At 43.8% G+C, this 21,980-nt stretch overlaps 1 protein-coding gene across 11 annotated transcripts; it reads right to left on the bottom strand.

Moving 5' to 3' along the window:
- Positions 1-17,512: 17,512 nt before the first annotated feature.
- LOC114677642 (class I histocompatibility antigen, Gogo-B*0102 alpha chain-like) lies at positions 17,513-20,800 on the bottom strand. 11 transcript variants are annotated; one of them, XM_078000553.1, is made up of 8 exons: positions 20,712-20,800; positions 20,312-20,581; positions 19,808-20,083; positions 18,966-19,241; positions 18,719-18,846; positions 18,452-18,459; positions 18,088-18,155; positions 17,513-17,920 (listed from the first exon to the last, which is right to left on the bottom strand). In XM_078000553.1, exons 1-8 carry the CDS (start codon positions 20,773-20,775, stop codon positions 17,832-17,834), a joined length of 1,179 nt encoding a protein of 392 aa, XP_077856679.1. In that variant the 5' UTR covers positions 20,776-20,800; the 3' UTR covers positions 17,513-17,831. The 11 variants fall into 11 exon arrangements, with proteins under 11 accessions (XP_077856679.1, XP_077856680.1, XP_077856681.1 ...); XM_078000554.1 differs by lacking the exon at positions 18,452-18,459 and adding an exon at positions 18,266-18,304 and having other exon boundaries at positions 17,513-17,934; positions 18,100-18,159; positions 18,730-18,846; XM_078000555.1 differs by lacking the exon at positions 18,452-18,459 and adding an exon at positions 18,266-18,286 and having other exon boundaries at positions 17,513-17,934; positions 18,100-18,159; positions 18,730-18,846.
- Between the last annotated feature and the right edge of the window lie 1,180 nt (positions 20,801-21,980).

Here is a 21,980-nt window from a genome sequence, read left to right as displayed (position 1 = left end):
TTCCAAATATTGGTGAGAATACAGACCATCGAGATCTACCACACACCGCTTGCCACAGCCACTTTATCTAGCAGCATGGCGTCATCTCTTTGGGTGGGCTATCATACACGTATACCAGTAAGCCCACTCCTAGGTGTGTAATTTTGACAGATATGTGCTCATTGTGCCAACATACTAGTGCCAGAAGGCTTGTAACAGCGTTGCTTGCAATTTAAAAAATCTGACAACAAACGAAGTGACCATAAAAGAGAGAAGGGTTAATTTAATATATGATGTATTTATTCAAAGAAATGTTACAAATAATAAACATGAACACTCTGCAGACACCGATAACAACTTAGCAAACATGCATTTGATCTAAAATGAGGTATTGTAAGAATATACACAGCATGATTCCATTTGTATGAAAAATTCAAAATTTATATAAAGTTTGAGGTAGCCTATGTTGTTTTAGAAATGTATGCAAGGGATAAAGCTTTAAAGAAAGACATGAACAGGATTACTATGAAATCAGAATGAGGGTGAACTCTAATGACAGAAAAGGGATTGTTATTACTATGGGAATTGGTATGAAAACTTCTGGGTTTTTTTTCTGAGTTTTGTTTCTTTTTCACACGGATCTTCCCTTTAAAACCATATGTTAAAATGTAAATATAATTCATACCCCGCACTTTTGGTTGTAACTTAACAGTGTAAAACTGGTTTTAAAAAAAGTAATGTTAACTACTTATCTGTAGTTGGAAAAATTAACCTTTATTCACAAAAGAGATGGGTTTCCCCCTACACCACTCATCAGAGAAGAGACCAAGAATTGGAATGGGAACTCGGAATCGTCATCATCCTATAATTATACTCAGAATTCTGTCCTTAAAACATGGGAACACTGCTGTCCAGCTCCCTTCTGTGGTGATAGAATGACTATATCTGTGCTGTTCATTACGTCAGTCACCGGCCACCCATGAATTCTGAGTACTTGAAATGTGGCTAGTACAAGAGAGAACCTGGGAAAACCGACTTTTAAAATTAATGTAATTTGAATTGATTTAAGTGTAAATAGTGCCTTGTGGACAAGGCAACATTACAAAAACAAAATGCAGCATCCGCTGTCTCTGTCTTTCTGTTCAGCCAGCCATCATGTGAACGACAGCTTCATTGTTACTAACTTTGAAAAGACTCCATTTCAAAGAAAAGTGGAATTTCAGGTTCTTCGGGGTGAGACTTTCTTGAACTCAGCATCTAATAAAATACCCAAACCACACGAAAGGACTCTGTTTATCTCTGTTCTCTCTGAGTGTAGAAAAATATGCTGAATTCTTATTTGTATGTGAAATAAAGGAGTTTTCAATAAGAAATTTTTCTGTAAGGTGAGAAATTTATTCTAAATATAGTTCTCTAATTTCAAATGTTTTATCCAAGTTGCTTATAATTATTACTGTTTGGCTACTATAGTGTAAATATTTTTCAAATAATCTGAAATTTAAAAACATAGCAGTACAGTTCTATGCTGTGTGTGAAAAGGATTAAAAACAAGGTAAGCCTGTGTTAGCTTGGTAAATTATTACAATATAAGAGTGTTGTACAGTGTACCAAGTTTAATGTAGAAGATGATGAACACCTCACACAGCCCATTAAGTTCATTAGAAACGTTTCACTGTGAATGTGGAAGAGAGGATGAACAGAATTTTAAACACATTGGGTGTGTGCAGAGGATCAGGACCTTGAATTTAGCATCGCTTTTATATATTTTTTATTTACTTAGGGAGACTTTAGCACTCACTATGTCTCAGACACTTTTCTAGGTGCTTTTGATGCATCAAAACACATTTAATCCCCTAAGAAAATGTGGCACATGTACACCATGGAATACTATGCAGCCATAAAAACGGATGAGTTCATGTCCTTTGTAGGGACATGGATGAAGCTGGAAACCATCATTCTCAGCAAAGTATCGCAAGGACAAAAAACCAAACACCGCACGTTCTCACTCATAGGTGGGCATTGAACAATGAGAACACTTGGACACAGGAAGGGGAACATCACACACTGGGGCCTGTCATGGGGTTGGGGGAGGAGGGAGCGATAGCATTAGGAGATACACCTAATGTAAATGAGGAGTTAATGGGTGCAGCACACCAACATGGCACGTGTATACATATGTAACAAACCTGCACATTGTGCACATGTACCCTAGAACTTAAAGTATCATAATTAAAAAAACACACACACACATTTAATCATTGTATCAACTTTAAGAAGTAGTCACCATGGGAATCCCAATTTAGAGATGAGTAGTAGCTTTATGTAACTCCAGCCAAGGGGGTGATAGGCTTTTACAGTTCTTTTATAGTTTTTATTCCTAAAACATGTCTTTCATTCATCTTTTTTTCTAATTAATATTCAGATATATCTAGCAACTGGTTGTGTTTCATAGGATAAATTTTTGTCATTCATTCTACAGTGATTTAGCTTAGCATTAAAAGTTCATGGAATTTCCTTTTAGTTTGTAAATTAGAAACAATGTTGGCATTTACTTCTTGTTGATATTCCCCAAACCTCATTGTACACAACAGCTTCTCTCAAATAGAATCTCACAGAATCAGTTCAGGGTTGAACTCCTAACACTAAGATTTTACATTAACATTGTATTCTCTCTCTGTTGCACAGGCTGGAGTGCAGTGGCACCATCATAGCTTGCTGTAGTCTTGAACTCCTGAACTTAATGACTCCTCCTGCCTCAGATGCTTGAGTAGCTGGGACTACAAGGCACGCATCACCATGCCTGGCTTGACATTTTCTTTTATCAGATAGCAGAGTGAAGCACTTGCATTACAAAAATAAAATACATAAAATTATGACGATTTTGCCAATCTAACATATGACTTCAAATGGTAGTGATTAAATTAGGAGCTAGTCAGCCACTTTCAAACATGCTTTTCAAAATGAAATTTTAAAGGCAGTGGTGTCATTGTTTACTTCTACTACGCTCATAGGTTTAGCTGTGGTCATGCTATAGAGTTTGTTAAAAAAACTTCTCTGAGTCGTTTTAAATGGTCTTTTGAAAGCCAAACGCTGCAATCCTATAATCATTGGAATTGGGAACAAAAGATATATTTTTAGGCTTTATTTTATTATAATTTAAAATCTTAGTGATGGTAGGATTATTTTTCCTTATTGGTTTTTTCTAATGTATTTAAAGCATAGATAATTGTGTTCAATCAGTTGTAGTTTATGCTGAATCTTTTGACCATGTGAGGAAAGCAGATTTTTGGACTTTTAGCCCATCTTGACCCAGAGGGATCAGTGAAAACCTGGAATGAAGAATTTCTTCCTGTGCACACCTTTTTATCTTGTGTGCATTGCCCCTCATTCACACTTCTGTGCATTCACACATTTGTGATTGCACTTTTTTGTATTAATTTTGAATCATTTATTAATTCCACAGTCAGGTTAATAAAATGGTTAAAAATAAATTTTACATGAATTTTCTCAAAATCCATTACTTGATCCATTTATTCATTCTAAACCCATGTCAAATACCATTCTTTAAACCTCATCTTGTATTAAAGTTGCTTTCATTTATTAATTCAATCAAATGGCATTGAAACTTATAGCAAGAGGCATCTAAGAAGGCAGAATGTTTCTGTCTGTTCTGGGATTAACAGGGGCAGAAAGATGTGAAAGGCAGAGGGAAAAGAGGCCTCACAGAGGCAGCCCAGATATAATGACACCTGCCTCCCTGGCCAGAAGCCAACTTCCAGGATTCAGGATTCAGGAGTAAAGTGTCCCAATATTCAGAATGTTTCCTGGTCTCTCTTGAATTCAGTGCTCATTTGGTTAGGGCTAAGACCCTCACACACTTTGGTTTGAGGATCCAAGCGTAGAATGTGGCTGTCTCTGGGACATTTCATGCTAAAGAAGCCCAGCGCGTATAGTGAAAGGGTCTAGAGGGCACCAGCCACCCTTCCTTGGAACTCTATTCAAGGCACCTCCCAGTGCTCTATTACTTAGTTTGGCCACGTCCTAAGGAGTTTAGAGAAATGGCCGTGTTGCCTCTGAGTGGAAGTGAGGGGAGGCCATGGGGTAGTCAGGATTTTGAATCCCTATGTCCTTTCCCTCCATCTCTACCAGAGACCACTTGTGGAAGTCCAAGAAAAAAAAGACACAAATATCAGAGGTGAATCCAGGCCCATGGATCCATTGTGGTCAGGGGACTGAAGCCAACTGGCCCAACAGTGATGAAGTCTATGAGGTCTTGGTTACCCCAAAGCTCCCCCCATTAGGAGCTGCCTCTCACTGCCATCAGGGACCCCAGGAGCTGGACATGCCATTCTTTGTCATTTCTCATGAGGAGCTGGAGAAGTCCCAGAGCATATGGACCTTGATCGAATGGAGTCAGAGTGCAGTCAGGTAAAACTCTCCATTGGGCAGTATAATATGTTTGTTTTAATTTGCTGGGGCTGCCATAACAAAGTACCACACGCTGGGTGACTTAAACAACAGAAATTCATTGTCTCACAGTTCTGGAGGCTGGACGTTCAAGGTCATGGTGTTGGCAGTGCTGGTTTCTTCTAAGGCTTCTTTCCTTGGTTTGTGGATGTATTCTGTCTATGTCTTCACATGGTCACTCCTCTGTATCCGTCTGTGTCTAATCTTCTCTTTTTATAAGGACACTAGTCACATTGAATCAGGGCACACTCATATGACCTCATTTTACCTTAATGACCTCCTTAAGGACCTCTCCAAGTGCAGTCACTTTCTCAGGTACTGGGGGTTAGGACATCAACATGCCAATTTTGGGGGGATACAATTTAGCCCATAACAGTCTGGATTATCCTTGAGATTGCATTTTCTAAACAATAAAATAGAGTAAATCTCTTTGGCTCTTGATACTCTGAAATTTTGTTCTACAATGAGAACAAAAAAATGGAGAGTCAAAGATTGATGTCACCCAGAAGGTGAGCCCTCCATAACTCTGGCTGCCCCAAGACCCAGTGCTGTGTCATACCAGAAAGCCTTGCTCCATTCTAGTGATTCCGGTTTCATATTTTCAACTGGAAAGAAGATGATCTCCCAGGGGAACAACTTCTCCTGCTGGGCAGGCTTATTTTCATTATATGTGGAGGACAAAAAAAGTTGATGTAATAAAAAGAACATATTTGTCAAATTTTTTTGGTAATCGTTTTGATATCCTTATCACTACTCCATATTGTGATGAATATGTTGGCTTCATTTTGGTGGAAAGAACATGACACTGGTCCTTTTGAGCCAGCATTTTCTGGGCCTTTCCATGGGATTCACTTTCTGCCATGATGGATAAGGGGAGAGCTCTTGGTGTAGGGTTTAGTCTTTATAATGAACCATGCTGTTTGGGCAGCAGGTTTGTCTCTGGAAACTGGAATGAATCTCCTCCCCATTCAAAAGGTCAAGGTAGAGCAGGTCCTTGTTCAGGGTGCAGTGAGTGAGAGAAGGGAAAGTGACAGAGAGTATTCTTTCACCCCTTTGTGACCTGCATGCATCCAAGTCTCTGGTGTTTTAAATAACTGAAATTGAGACCTAGATCCACTTATCTGTAAAGTAGAACGGTGGAGGAGGAAGCATATCGTCCCCGCCACTGGAGAGATCCCTGAAGAGAGTTCGTGAGCCCCTGCTTTATTGAAAATGACACAAAATTTCATCAAAATAAAGTGAAATTGTGGCTTTATTTAGAGCTTCGACTGCCCACCTGCTTCCTAAGACATGATCCTTCCCCAGGAGACTGTAGAATCACAGGACTTACACTGGAGGGGTCAGGCATGATGGTGTTCTTCCTTTCTGGCAGACAGGATGTTTTGGATTGCATGTATTTTCCTAAGAAGGCTGAAAAAATATCTTCCATCACACTTGCTTTTCTTTAGTTTGACCCACCACTCCCTCATCAAGAGATAAGGTCTCTCCATCCCCTTAAACATGAGCAGATCTGATATCTGCATTAGCAAATAAAATATGGCAGAAGTGTGGTTGTGTCCGTTCTGGGCACTGCCATTAACCATCCTGCCTGCATCTGGTTCCTTCCACTTCAATTCCTGAACTATGTGAAACTCCCAGGCCATCATCTGAACCCAGCCAACACAGAACCCTTTGAGAGATCATAAAAAATTCTTTGTTACTATTTTCATGAATGTCCCTTTCTATCCCTCCAGTTTCAACTAGTGTGTGTCCTTGTGTGCAAAGTGAGTATATTGTAGCCAGCGTATGGTTAGATTCTTTTTATTCTATCCATTGTGATAATCTCTGAGTTCTGATTGGGCAGTTTAATCCATTTACCTTTAAAAGTAATTACTGAAAAGGAAAGACTTACTTCTGTAATTTTAATGTTGGTTTTATGCATGTCTTAAAGCTGTTTCATCTTTCATGTCCTTCATTCCAACCTTCCTTTGTGTTTAGTCAATTTTTTCAAGCAATATATTTTAAACGCCTTCTCATTTTCTTTCATGTATATTTTATGTATGTTTTCTTTGTGATTACTATGGTATTACATATAACAATACAGTTATAACAATCTTGAATTGAAACCAACTTCAATCATATATGAGAGTTCTGTTTTTTGTTTTGTTTCATTTTGTTTTGTTTTGTTTTTTGAGAGAGAGTCTCACTCTGTCACCCAGGCTGGAGTATAGTGGCATGATCTCGGCTCACTGCAACCTCCACCTCCTGGGTTCAAGCACTTCTCCTGCCTCAGCCTCCCGAGTAGCTGGGATTACAGGTGCCTGCCATCAAGCCATGCTAATTTTTTGTATTTTTAGTAGAGACGCCATGTTGGCCAGACTGGGTTTGAACTCGGGCTCAGGCAATCTGCCTGCCTCGGCCTCCCAAAGTGCTGGGATTTCAGGCATAAGCCACCACACCTGGCCTGCTTCATTACATCTTTTTCCACCTCTCAATTTACCTTATTGATGTCACAAATTACACCCCGGCAGGCTGGCAGGCTGGAAAGTCACAATGTTGCAGGCTTCAGTCTGAAATTTGTAGACCAGGCTGGGAGACTGGAAGCCTAAACTGTAGTTGCTACTGTCATCTTCAGGCAGAATTTTTTCTCCTCTGGGAAGCCTCATATTTGCCCAAAGGCCTTCAACTGATTCGAAAAGTCCCACCCAGATTTTTGAGGGTAATTTCCTTCTCATAAAATCAACTGACATCAGATTTTAACCACAACTGCAAAACACCATCATAGCAACATATAAATTAGTGTTTGATTATATAAGTAGGTGCTATGGTTTAGTAAAATGGATACATAAGATCCACCATCCCAGTCCATGCTTGTGAACTTGGCACCCATTAACGTTTTTTTAAGTCATACTTAGTCTCCAAATAAAAACAACTATAAAGTCATGCATTTGCCAAAGATGATACAACTAGTTTGCATCCACTAAAAACACACTAACCCTTTGTGCAGAAAAAGATTCAAACGGAATGCATGGTATGCACTCGTCTCTTTGATGTACTGTAACCTAAACACCATGTTTAAAAAAAGTTAAACCGTCATTAATAAAAGGGAACTATTAGCAGCATGTCTTATGTTTTAAGATGATTAGGAAAAGATGAAAACAAAGCTATTTGCTTAATATATGTATGGATACATACACACAGACATAAATATCTTTATAAAATATAGGAAAGTAATACTCATAACGTTTGCCATCTTTAGTTCTATAACTGGTCACATGGTTACAGCTGGTTATTTATTTATTTATTTACTGATTTATTTGATACAGGGTCTTGTTCTATTGCCCAGGCTGGAGTGGCATTACCTCGGCTCACTGCAACCTTCACCTCCTGAGCACAAGTGATCCTCCTACTTCAATCTCCTAAGTAGCTGGGACTACAAGCACACCACCAAGTCTGACTAATTTTTTGCATTTGTTTTCAGTAGAGATGGAGTTTCAGCATGTTGCCCAGGTTGGTCTCACACTCCCAGACTTAAGCATTCCACCTGCCTCAGCCTCTGAAGTGCTGGGATTACAGGCATGAGTCACTGTGCCAGCCAAAATTAATGTTTATAAATACTTTTTTCTTTTTTTACTAACCATCCCATATTCCCATTGCCTTCAACAAGTCCCTCAGCTGATTAGGTTTCTTTTCCTGCTTGGATGACTCAAACCTTCGTTCTTGAAGGGTTTGTGTCATTACTAGTCCTACCTGATGCGGGTTGTTGCAGTTTTTATTGACTTTAATTATAGGGCAGAGTATTACTAAGAGATGTTCTAAAAGATCTTCTGTATTCCAGACATAGTCTTATTTGCTGCCATTGTGTAGTAGCAGACCAATTCCCCGTGATGACCAGGACCAATCACCCCAGACGGTGCAGTCACTCCTTCCTTTTCTGTTTATTCAAAAGCATAAGGAGCTGAAGGGGCCGAGTGGCTGTCTTAGCTTCCAGTTCAATGGAATCATTTCTGTGTCTCCTGAGGGAGTATTCCTCCCTTTAGTAAACCTCTAGATCCTGATTCTGTTCCTCCTGACTGGGCAAGATCTCCCAATCAGGGTCTCTAGCACCTCCTACAGGTGGGTTTGGCCTGCAACAGGTCTGTACCTCCCTGAGAGAGAGTTCCCAGGGGAAGGGGCAGACTCCCATCTTTACTGCTACATAGCCTTCACTGGTGATACCTCCAGGTACTGGAAAATCAGAGGCAACTGGGGACTGCAGCAGACCCCCAATAAACTGCAGCAGCCCTACAGAAAAGTGACCAGACTGTTAAAGGAGAAAATAAAGGAGGAGAAAAACAAAACCCACTCAAAGGTCAGCAACTTCAAACACTGAAGGTAGATAAGCCCACAAAGATGAGAAAGAATCAGTGCAAGAATGCTGAAAACTCAAAAAGGCAGCTCCGGTTTGGATCCAGGCTAAGGCTGAGATGGCTGAAACAATAGACGTAGAATTCAGAATGTGGATAGGAATAAATTTCACTGTGCTAAAGGAGTATGGTGTAATCCAATGCAAGAAAGCTAAAAATCCTGATAAAACATTGCCAGAGTGAATGACAAAATAGCCAGTATAAAGGAGAACATAACCAATCAGATAGAGCTGAAAAGCACACTACAGGAATTTCATAGTGTAGTCACAAGTATTAACAGCAGAATACAACAAGTGGAGGAAAGAATCCCAGTGCTTGAAGACTGGTTTTCTGACATAAGACAGGAAGACAAGAATAGAATAAAAAGAATGAAAAGGAATGAACAAAACCTCCCAGAAACATGGGATTATGTAAAGAAACTGAATCTAGGAATGATTGGTGTACCTGAAAGAGATGGGGAGAATGGAATCAATTTGCAAAACATTTCAGGATATCATCTATGAGAACTTCCCCAACCTAGCTAGACAGGCCAATATTCAAATTCAGAAATGCAGAGGACCCCAGTAAGTTACTCCATGAGAAGATCATCCCCAAGACACATAATCATCAGATTCTCCAAGATTGATATGAAAGAAAAAATGTTAAGGGCAGCAAGAGAGAAGGGCCAGGTTATCTACAAAGGGAAGCCGATTAGACTAACAGTGGACCTCTCAGTGGAAACCCTACAAGCCTGAAGAGATTGAGGGCCAATATTCAACATTCTTAAAGAAAAGAATGTCCAACCCAAAATTTCATATCCGGTCAAACTAAGCTTCATCAACAAAGGAGAAATAAGATTATTTTCAGACAAACAAATGCCACTGGAATTCATTACCACCAGACTTGCATTACAAGAACTCCTAAAACAAGCACTAAACGTGGAAAGGAAAGACAGTTACCAGCCACTACAAAAACACACTGAAATACACAGATTGTGAAATATACAATAAAGCAACCACATAAGCAAGTCTGCAAAGTAGCCAACTAACATCATGATAACAAGATCAAATCCATACATATCAAGACTAATTTTAATGTAAATAAGCTAAATGCCCCATTTAAAAGATGCAGATGGGCAAGCTGGATAAAGAACCAAGACCCATCAGTATGCTGTCTTCAATACACTCATCTCATGCAATGCAGTGACACACATAGGCTCAAAATAAAGGGATGAAGGAAACTTTACCATGCAAATAGAAAGCAGGAAAAAAGTCAGGGTTGCAATCTTAGTTTCTGACAAAACAGACTTTAAACCAACAAAGATGAAAAAAGATTTTTTTAAAAAAGGGGCATTACGTATGGGTAAAGGGTTTAATTCAACAGGAGATCTAACTATCCTAAATATATATGCACCCAATACAGGCACACCCAGATTCATAAGCAGGTTCTTAGAGACCTTCAAAGAGACTTAGAATCTCACACAATAATAGTGGTAGACTTTAATTCCCCACTGACAATATTAGACAGATCAGCAATACAGAAAATTAACAGAGGTATTCAGGACCTGAACTCAGTCCTGGATCAAATGGACCTGATAGACATCTATAGAACTCTCCACCCCAAAACAACAGAATATACATTTTTCTCATTGCCACATGGCACTTATTCTAAAATCAATCACACAATTGGAAGTAAAACACTCCTCAGCAAATGCAAAAGAACTGAAATAATAACAGTCTCTTGGACCATAGTGCAATCAAATTCAAAATCAAGAATAAGAAATTCACTCAAACCATACAATTAAAGAGAAATTGAATAATCTGTTCTTGAATGAGTTTTGGGTAAATAATGAAATTAGGGCAAAAATCAAGAAGTTCTTTGAAACAAATAAGAACAAAGATACAATGTACCAGAATCTCTGGGAAAGGGCTAAGGCAGTGTTAAGAGGGAAATTTATAGCTGTAAATGCCCACATAAAAAAGTTAGAAAGATCTCAAGTTAACAACCTAAAATCACAACTAAAAGAACTTGAGAACAAAGAGTAATCACATCCCTAAGCTAGCAGAGGACAAGAAATAACAACAAAAAAAATTAACAAAGGTATTGTCTCCTGAAGGAGACAGAGACACACAAAAGCATTCAAAAGATCAGTGAAGTCAGGAGGTTTCTGAAAAAAAAATTACAAAAATATATAGACCACTAGCTAGACTAATAAAGAAGAAAGAAAATTCAAATAAACACAATTAGAAACAAGAAGAACATTACCACTGACCCCACAGAAATACAAGAAACTACCAGAAAATATTATGAATACCTCTACGCATGTAAACTAGAAAATCTAGAAGAAATGGATAAATTCCTGGACACATACACCGCCCCCAAGACTGAATCAGGAATAAATTCAATCCCTGAACAAATAACGAGTTCTGAACTTGAGGCAGTAATAAACAGCCTACAAACCACAAAAAAAGCCCAGGACCACATGATTGACAGGTGAACAGGCTCAGCCCAAAAGCTTCTTAAGCTGATAAACAACTTCAGCAAAGTCTCAGGATACAAAATCAATGTGCAAAAATTACTAGCATTCCTACACACCAACAACAGGTAAGCTGAGAGCCAAATCACGAATGAACTCCCATTTACAACTGCCACAAAAAGAATAAAATACCTAGGAATACAGCTAACTTGGGAGGTAAAAGATCTCTACAAGGAGAACTACAAACCACTGTTCAAAGAAATCAGAGATGATGCAAACAAATGAAAAAATTTCCTATGCTTATGGATAGGAAAAATCAATATAGTGAAAATGGCCATACTTCCTCATGCAATGTACAGATTCAATGCTATTCCTATCAAACTACTATGGACATTCTTCACAGAACTAGAAAAAATTATTTTATAATACACATGAGACCAAAAAAGAGCCCAAATAGCCAAGGCAATCCTAGGTAAAAGGAACAAAGCTGAAGATATCAAGGTACCGGATTTCAACTATACTTCAGGGCTGCAGTAACCAAAACGGCATGGTACTGGTATAAAAACAGACACATAGACAAATGGAACGGCATAGAGAACCCAGAAAAAAGACCACACACCTACAACTACGATCTTTGACAAATCTGACAGAAACAAGCAATGGGGAATGATTCCCTGTTTATAAATGGTGCTGGGATAACTGGCTAACCATACACAGAAGATTGAAACTGAACCCCTTCCTTACAACATATACAAAAATCACCTCAAGATGGATTAAAGACTTAAATGTAAAACCCAAAACTATAAAAACCCTGGAAGATAACCTAGGCAGTACCATTCAGGACACAGGCATGGGCAATGATTTTATGACAAAGATGCCAAAAGCAAGCATAACAGAATCAAAAATTGACAAGTGGGATCTAATTAAACTAAAGAGCTACTGCACAGCAAAAGAAATTATCAACAGAGTGAACAGACAACGTAGAGAATGGGGAAAATTTTTTGTGAACTATGCATCAGACAAAGGTCTAATATCTAGCATCTATAAGGAACTTAAACAAATGTACAAGAAAAAACAAAACAACCCCTTTAAAAAGTGGGCAAAGCATATGAACAGACACTTCTCAAAAGAAGACATACATGCAGCCAACAAACATATGAAAAAAAGCTCAACATCACTCATCATTAGAGAAATGCAAATCAAAACCACAATGAGACACTATCTCACACCAGGCAGAACGGCGATTATTAAAAAGCCAAAAAATAACAGATGCTCGTGAGTTTGTGGAGAAAAAGGGAATATTTATACATTGTTGGTTGGAGTGCAAATTAGGTCAGCCATTGTGGAAGACTGTGTGGTGATTTCTGAAAGACCTAAAGACAGAATACCATTATACCCAAAGGAATACAAATCATTCTCTTATAAAGACATAGGCACACATATGCTCATTGCAGCAACATTCACAATAGCAAAGACGTGGACTCAACTTAAATGCCCATCAATGATAGACTGGATAAAGACAATGTGGTACATATACACCATGGATTACTATGCAGCCAGAAAAAGTAACAAGATCATGTCCTTTGCAGGGACATGGATGGAGCTGGAAGTCATTATCCTTAGCAAACTAATGCAGGGACAGAGAAGCAAATACTGCATGTTCTTACTTATAAGTGGGAGCTAAATGATGAGAACGCATAGAGACAGAGAGGGGAACAACACACACCAGCGCCTTACAGAAGGTTGAAGGTGGAAGGAGGGAGAGGATCAGGAAAAATAACTAATGGTTACTACGCTTAAAACCTGGGTGATTAAATAATCTGTGCAACAAACTCCCACAACACAAGTTTACCTATAAAACAGCCTGTACCAGTACCCCTGAACTGAAAATAAAAGTTAAAAAAGGAAGTGAACTGCAGATTCTGCCTGTTGCTGAGCAGGTCTATTTCAATTATGCAAACCAGCGCTGAGGAAATAATCACAGGGTGGTCAGGGGCCCACTCGACCCGCTGTGAGAACGGTTCACGGATGTTAGGACTTCAGGTTTTCTATTCTTCTTAATTTAACCTTGCTAGGTTGTATGTTTCCAGGAATTTATCCATATCCTCCAGGTTTTCCAGTTTGTCAGTACAGAATTGTTCATAATAGTCTCTGATAATCTTTTGTATTTTTGCAGTATCAGTTATAATGTTTGTCTTTTCTGATTCTGTTTGAGTCTTCTCTCTTTGTTTCTTGGTTTGTCTAGCTAGTGGTTTATCACTTTTGTTTATCTTTTTGTAGAACGATCTTTTCACTTGGTTGATCATTTACTTGGTTTTTAGAAGTCTTTAGTTCTGTTCTGATCTTTGTTATTTTTTCTGCTAATTTTGGATGTGGTTTGTTGTTGCTTTTCTAGTTCCTTCAGGTTCATTGTTATATTGTTAATTTGTAGTGTTTTTACTTTTCTTAGGTAGGCATTTATTGCTATAAACGTCCCTTTTAGCCTTGTTTAACTGTATTCCACAGGTTTTGGTATATGTTGTGTTTCCATTTTCATTGGTTTCAAGAAACTTTTTGATTTCCATCTGAATTTCTCTGTTGACTCAATAGTTATTCAGGAGCATGTTGTTTAATTTCCACGTATTTGTCTAGCTGCCAGTTTCCCTTGGAGTATAATTGCAGTTTTATTCCATTGTGACTGGAGAAGATATTTGATATGGTTTCAACTTTTGAAAATTTGTTGAGTTTTTTTGTGGCTTAACATAGGCTATCTCCCAGAAAATATTCCATGTGTTATGAAAAGAGTATAGTATATTCTATAGTGTTAGAGAGAATGCTCTGTAAATGTCTGTTAGCATTATGAGTTCTAAAGTTCCGTTTAAATCCAATGTTTCTTCTTGATTTCTGTGTAGATGATCTGTTTAATGCTGAGGGTTGGATGTTGAAGTCCCCACTATTATTGTACTGGAGTCTATCTCTATTATTAGATGTAGTAATTTTACAGGCTGCTCTTTATTAGAAAAGAAAATGACTTGCGGGCTGCATTTCATTAAAAGGAAAACCTTACTGAGGACTTCTGTACCCTCACTATCTGCCGAAATAATTTCTTCTTAACTCCTATATCACTGCCAGCCTCTGAGCCAGAGTGAGGTCACACAGAAAGGCTGGGACTGTGCAGAACACATTTTAGTAAAGATGACTGAGTGGCAGTAGTGATGTCCAGCTTCCAGGTGCAGCAGTGACGTCTCCCCTGGCCTCAGTGTCCAGTGTCCAGCACCAGGTGTCAGAGGTGTGAGCAGTGGCGTCTGTACTCAGCAGCAGGGGCAGTTGTTCCTACGAGGGACCTGATCCAGGGTGGGCTGTGGATTCTGTTTCTGGATGTGTAGTTTCCAGCCTAGTTCTATGGCCTTCCCCACAATAAAATTAGCCCCCAGTACCATGTATGCTACTGTATGTGTAAATTAGAGAAATTTGGTTTCCACAGTTTTCTCCAAGAAGTGAGTGGGAAATGAGTCTGTGGGCGGGTGTCAGAGAGCGGCATTCACAGGTGTTCCTTGTGCGAGAGCCACATCCTGAACTGTCTACCTGGCCTCTACCTCATGGTGGAGAGAACAACAGGGAATGTCACATCTCATAACTGATGATACACATCCTCCCTTTTCTTTCTGTGAGAAAAATCCTCTTTTAAACAAGGTTTGAAAACCCACCCCACCCACCCACCCTGGCCACTCTCTGATCTCTGATCTCAGTGGTTCCCGATCTGGCTGAGCAACAGGATTGCTGGCGGGGCTTAGAAAATACACAGGCCACTCCCCAGAATCCCTGTCTCAGAATATTATGCACAAGACCAAGGAATCACTTATATAACAAGCCCTATAGGCAAGGCTGATGCTCAGACATGTGGGATCCTGGTGTTCTTGATCCGGAGACCAGCAGCATGAGCTCCAGCCTTGTCATAAATCAAGAATCTCTTGTTTAACTCCGGACTTCCTGGATCTCAGCACCACGTCCAGGTGATCCCTGTGGACATGGGAGTTCCTTGTCTAAGTGTTCTCTAGACTTGGGGTCAGAACTGTGCAGTCTGCTCTGGGTGTGGTCTGCTCAGATCCCTTAGAACTGGAGGTTCAGGGTTCTGTCCTTGCACTCATTCTTTTCCATAGTCAACCACTCCCTTGGTGCCCTCATCCATGCTTGAGGTTTTAAGTATCATTTATACAGTGTGAGCTCCTAAATCTATTTCTCCTGCCCAGTCTATTTCTCCTTTCCCCTAAACTCTGGAGTTGTCTGTCTAAATTCCATCCCAGCTCCCCCACCTGCATTCCTAGTAGACATCTCCTCCACTGAGTGCCTGTGATGCCCCCTCCTCAGTATGCTCCTGCCAGAGTCTCCCCATCTCCACTGACAGCAGCTCCACCCTTCCTTCTACTCACTCATTTTACAACTATGGGTGTCCTTGATTCATCTTTCTCACATCACAGATACAATCCATTGGCACATGTTGTGAGTCCATCTTCAAATGCATCTAGAATCCCCTCACGTCCCACTATTTCCCCTGCTCACACCCCAGTCAAGGTCACCGACATCTCCAGCCTGGAATACTGCACTCGCTTCCTACTGTTCTTCCCTTCTGCCTCCCTCGTCCCTCACCTCTCAATTCCCTTCTCAGTACAGCAGTCAGAGATCCTTTTAGAAGAGAAGTTGTGGCTGGGCTTGGTGGCTCACGCCTGTATCCCAGCACTTTGGGAGGCCGACGCGGGCAGATCACTTGAGGTTGGAAGTTTGAGACTAGCCTGGCCAATGTGGCGAAACCCTGTCTCTACTAAAACTACGAAAATTAGCCGGGCTTGGTGGTGGGTACCTGTAATCCCAGTTACTCAGGAGGCTGAGGCAGGAGAATCGCTTGAACCTGGAAGACGGAGGTGCAGTGAGCGGGAATCATGCCATTGCACTCCAGCCTGGGTGACAGAGCAAGACTCCATCTTAAATAAATAAATGAATAAATAAATAAATAAATAAGTAGTTGTACCATGTCCCTCTTCTGCTCAAAATTGTCCTCTACCTCCCATCTCACTCAGAGCAAAGGTCAGATCCTTCCCCACTCCCCTCAAGCCCACCTGCTCTGGCTGTACCTCTGACCTCACCTCAGTTTCTCTCTGTCCAGCCCTCCTGGCCTCCTTGCTTTTCAGGAAACACAGACACCTTCCTGCTCTAGTACATTTGAATTGGAGGATCCTCTGCCTGGAAAGAACTTCCCCAGACATCCTCATGGACAACTCCTCATGTCCCTCAAATCTTTCCTCAAAGGTCACCTTTGCAACGTGGCACACACTGACCACCCCAGCACAACAGCCACCTTCCCTGTCCCCACTGCCCACACCCTGGGTCACCTGTCTCACAGCACTTACCACCTTCTAGCACTTTCTTCCCTTGCTCTGGTTATAATGTCTCTTTCGTCTGCCTCCGCATTGGAACACATGCTACCCAAGGTCAGAGATTTTTCTCATTTACTTCAGTGATGTTCCCCAGATGCAGAACCACTCTGTCCTGTGTCTGGCTGACAACAAAGGTCAGTTGAATGAATGATCAGTGCAGAGCACCTCCCTAGTCTAAAGCCAGTATCTTTATTAACATAGCTTCAGGCTAAATGCTGTTTTGTGGTGACCACAGCACAAGGTCCCCTCACACTGACACCGAGGCTGCCTGTGCTTTTCTCAGCAGTGCTGCTTGTGGTCCTCCCTCCTCCATCCTTCCTCCCACACCAACCCCCCACACACCGCAGCACACAATCAGGTTTCTCTCTTCAGGAAAGAACAGTCCTTGATGATGGGCCCAATTTCACAAACAAGTATAAACCTAAATTTCACTCTGCTTTAGATTTGAGTTGGGACTTGAGCCAGCACCAAGATCACTAGAACCAGGGCAGGGAGAGAGGGCAGGAGAGGAGCCCTAGAAGGAGGGCAGGAATGAATGGATCTGAAAATTTGTCTCAGAAAGCACAGGGACTCCCATGTGCAGGGGCCACCCTGGGTGATGTGTGAGCCTCTGTAGTCACAGCTCCGGCTGGACAAGTTTCCACTGAAGGGACAAGGACAATGGAGCAGTGAAGGTGACCCAGCTGAGGACTGACCACATAAAGCCTATGAGGGACTGAACAGCAACAAGGCACAGGCCCCGTCCACATTCGGCTCCTCACAGCCTTCTCCAGTCCCCACCTGCAACAGACTCAGCACAGGGAACATGTGGATTCTGGAAGGTTCTCAGGTCTTTATTTCCTCTCTCAAATTTTAGGAATTGACTTATTTAATTAACCCATCAACTTCTCATGGCAAATATTGAGAAAACAAATTTCTATTCAGATTCTTATTTTCAGTAGGGAAGTAAGAGGTTGCAGCTTAATGCAGCATGAAGTTGAGACTGAGATGGAGACATCCAGCCCCACCTCTCTGGAACAGGAAAGATGACTGGGGAGGGAACACAGGTCAGCGTGGGAACAGGGGTCACGGTGGACACGGGGATGGGCTGTCTCTCCACCTCCTCACATTATGCTAACAGGGTCGCAGACACATTCAGATGCCTTTGCAGAAAGAGATGCCAGAAGCTCTTGAAGTCACAAAGGGGAGGCGTGAAGAAATCCTGCATCTCAGTCCCACACAAGACAGCTGTCTCAGGCTACAGAAAACAGTAGTCATGAACAAATTCAGGTCAGTCATGGTAAGTGATGACACTCTGAACAGTCCCCCCACAGACTCGAAACATCCCACTCAAAGAATCTCCATTACCCAGGCCTTTCCCCTCTGCCCCACCCCCACCCACTTCAAATCCCCAGGGTCTCACCTTTACAGGCCATGAGAGACTCATCAGAGTCCTGATCAGAGCCCTGGGCACTGCTGCTCCCTGGGGTAGAACAAAAACAGGACCTGGTCAGAGCCCACAGGAGACGTGGTGCAGGAGGAATAATGGAGTGGGTGAGCTCCTCCACACTCCTGCCCCCGGCACTTACAGTAGCTCCGGCTTTTTCCACCTGCGGGAAGTAAATGTCCTGTGAGGATCTTAGAGGGATCTTAGAGGAACCATGGGATCTTAGAGGAACCTCCTAGTCTTGAACCCAAGAGAAGTTTCTAGAACTATGACTACAGACCCAGGGCAGGATCAGGAAACACCAGGAAAGCAGGCGTGGGTCCTGGACCAACCGCCCTCCTAAGGTCTGTCCTTAGCAGGGACCTTCCCCTGACTCGTGAATGCTGGAATCACGATCCCAACACCACAACCATCAAAGTGATACATTGTTCTTCCTTGTCACGTGTGCTGCACAGAAGAGTAAGTGCCGGCACACAGGACCCAGGCAAGGTCGGCCCATGAGTGGATGGTGCTTTCCAGTAATGAGGCAGGGAACACTTCTACCTGGGGTTTGAAACCCCCAGCGGGACAAGAAAATCCAGACTCCACCCCTCACCCCTTCCCTACCTGAGCTCTCTGTCCTCCGCATCACAGCAGCAACCACAGCTACGGTGACCACAGTTCCTAAGACAGCCAGGCCAGCAACGATGCCCACGATGGGGATGGAGGGCTGGGAAGCCCGCTCTGGGGAAGGAGGAGAAGGTGAGAGGCCCTGACCCCAAGGCCTAAGCCCTGATCCTGCTGAAGGGCTCCAGAAGGGCTCCCGCTTTCCCTGAGATGTGACCCCTCATCCCCCTCCTTACCCCATCTCAGGGTGAGGGGCTCCAGCAGCCCCTTGTGCTGCACATGGCACGTGTATCTCTGCTCTTCTCCAGAAGGCACCACCACAGCTGCCCATTTCTGGAAGGTTCCGTTCCCTGCGGGCCTGGTCTCCACAAGCTCAGTGTCCTGAGTTTGCTCCTCCCCATCCCGCTGCCAGGTCAGTGTGATCTCCGCAGGGTAGAAGCCCAGGGCCCAGCACCTCAGGATGGCCTCATGGTCAGAGACTGGGTGGTGGGTCACGTGTGTCTTTGGGGGATCTGATGGGAAGAGTCAGAAAATTCAGGGGCTTTGCATCTCTCATGAGACAGCCCAACAGCATCCATGTGACCACCCTGAGAATGAACAGGACACCTGGGGTGGGGGAGGGAGCACAGAAGCCAGACACCAGCCTGGACACAGGCATCTGGGATAATCTCCTATTCCTTGGAAAGTTCTAATCTCTGAGGGAGGAACAGCGACTTCTGGTCCTGACCTGAGTGGAGGCCGAGGGACTCAGAAAAGCTGGAATCAGACCTTCAAACACGTTGAGTGTGAGGAAGAGAACAAGGCCTGAGAGAAAAAGCTCAAGGCTGCTGCGGTGGTCAAAGGGGAACCCTGATCTGTATTTAGGGACTGTCTTCCCCTCCATTTCCTCAGAGACGTCATCCCTTAATTGTCCTAGAGAGCAGAGGGGGCCCTCAGAGGAAATCAGGAAAATTCATGCCATTCTCCATTCAAGGGAGGGCGACATTCTAGCGCTGATCACATTATCCTCCCCTCCTCGTGGGAGGCCATCCTGGGAGATTTATAGGAGACGGGGAAGGCTCCCCACTGCCCCTGGTACCCACGCGCTGCAGCGTCTCCTTCCCGTTCTCCAGGTATCTGCGGAGCGACTCCAGGCACTCGCCCTCCAGGTAGGCTCTCCGCTGCTCAGCTTCACGGGCCGCCTCCCACTTGCGCTGTGTGACCTGAGCCGCCATATCCGCGGCGCTCCAGGAGCTCAGGTCCCCGTTCAGGGCGATGTAATCCTTGCCATCATAGGCTAACTGGTGATACCCGCGGAGGAGGCGCCCGTCAGGCCCCAGGTCGCAGCCATGCATCCTCTGGAAGGTGTGAGACCCTGGCCCCGCCCCCGCGGTCAGCCCCGCCCACCGAGCCCCGCCCCGCCCCGACCAACCCTTGGGAATTTCGGCCTAAACTGAAACCGAAACCGGGCAAAGGCGCCCGCGGCACTCCCAGGTCGAGGGTCTTGGGCTGGTCCTGCTGCCTCGGGGTGGATCTCGGACCCGGGCCGTCCGTGGGGCATGGGGAGGGGTCGTGACCTGCGCCCCGGGCCGGGGTCACTCACCGGCCTCGCTCTGGTTGTAGTAGCGAAGCGCGGTGCGCAGGTTCACTCGGAAAACCTGTGCGTGGGCCTTGGCTTTCTGTGTCTCCCGGTCCCAATACTCCGGTCCCTCCTGCTCTATCCACGGCGCCCGCGGCTCCATCCTCGGACTCGCGGCGTTGCTGTCGAACCGCACGAACTGCGTGTCATCCACGTAACCCACGGCGATGAAGCGGGGCTCCCCGCGGCCGGGCCGGGACACGGCGGTGTGGAAATACCTCATGGAGTGGGAGCCTGGGGGCGAGGAGGGGCTGAGACCCGCCCGACCCTCCTCCCCGCGCGGCTCCCCGGGTCCTGCGCCCCCGTCGGGCGGACCCCTCGCTCCTCCCCGCCGAGGCCGTCTCCCTCCCGACCCCGGACTCACCGGCCCAGGTCTCGGTCAGGGCCAGGGCCCCCGAGAGCAGCAGGAGGAGGGCTCGAGGCGCCATGACCCCATCCTAGGCGTCCGGGGAGAGTGTGAGTCTGAGTGGGGACTTTAGAAGCCGGACCGCAGAGACCCTGATTGGCTTCTCTAGAATCCGACACCCAATGGGAGTGGGAACTGGGGCCGCGTCACGAGAGTCCTGTAAAAAGGACCCAACACAGGTTGGGAGAAGTGAAACTCAGCGGAGTGGGGAATCCCAAACGCAGCGCCTGCCCAGTGCAAACAGTACCCTGAGACCCTGAGAGCGACGCCTGGGACCTGGGGCTTGGTCCTGATTCCTCTTCTCCTACACCAAGCCTCTTTGTCACACTGTCTGCCTAAGTCCTGGCCAAGGATCTGTCTGTGGAAACCAGGGACAGACCCCCAGGCTGCGCCCAGATCCTTCCTCTTCAGTGCTCGTCCTGGAATCCCCGACCCTGAACTCGACTCCCTCCCTCCCTCTCCTGCCTCTCCCCTTGGACCTTTGTGCAGGGAAACTGACCACGGGGAACTTGATGCCAGAGTGAGCTCGCCCTGGGAATGGAGGTGTAGAGACAGGGATTTTTTCTCTAAACCTAGTGAGGTTTTGTCTGAAGGCACCACACAGAGATTCTCATGGAGACCAGTTTCCTTTTTGTTTTTTAATACAGTCGATAGTACAATATTGGTAATCCCTATATGATTAGAATTCCAATCTGTAAAAGACCTGTGTCAAAACAGCATTATAATTAAACTATCAAAGCTCCTGTTTTACTTTCCCAGACTATGGATCTGTGACTCTGAGTTGTTGCATTTAAAATTATCTTCATTCCCTAGCCCGAGTTTCCCTGTGTGAGTCCAGAACATCTCCTCAATACAAAGAAGCAGGGTTTGTTACTGTCTATTGCAACCGGGAGCCTGTAGTCATCACCTCAAATCTGCCAGTGCTCCATGCAGTCCCAAGGCTCTTCACCAACGCTCAAGCACTGCCTGTTTTCCTGAACTCTGCACATCTAAGCAGTGTGCACATGTTATTTGGACACTTGGTATTTTTGTAAACCCCCCCTTTTTTTAATCATGAGGGGGTCATTAGTTTTTGGCAGTCCCACAAAATGTATTAAATATCAAATGCAAACAACCCCCTACTAGGCTCTTCCACTGCTTTAGAATTCTTTCCTGTCTCCTTTTCCTCACCTCCTGCTTCCAGCCCTTCTCTCTGCCCCTCTCATCCCTCACACCCTCCTCTCCCCT

Source organism: Macaca mulatta, chromosome 4, assembly GCF_049350105.2.
Source record: "Macaca mulatta isolate MMU2019108-1 chromosome 4, T2T-MMU8v2.0, whole genome shotgun sequence".
Lineage (NCBI taxonomy): Eukaryota > Metazoa > Chordata > Mammalia > Primates > Cercopithecidae > Macaca > Macaca mulatta.
Note: the sequence above shows the minus strand (reverse complement) of the source record. Positions and strands in the feature narration are given on the sequence as shown.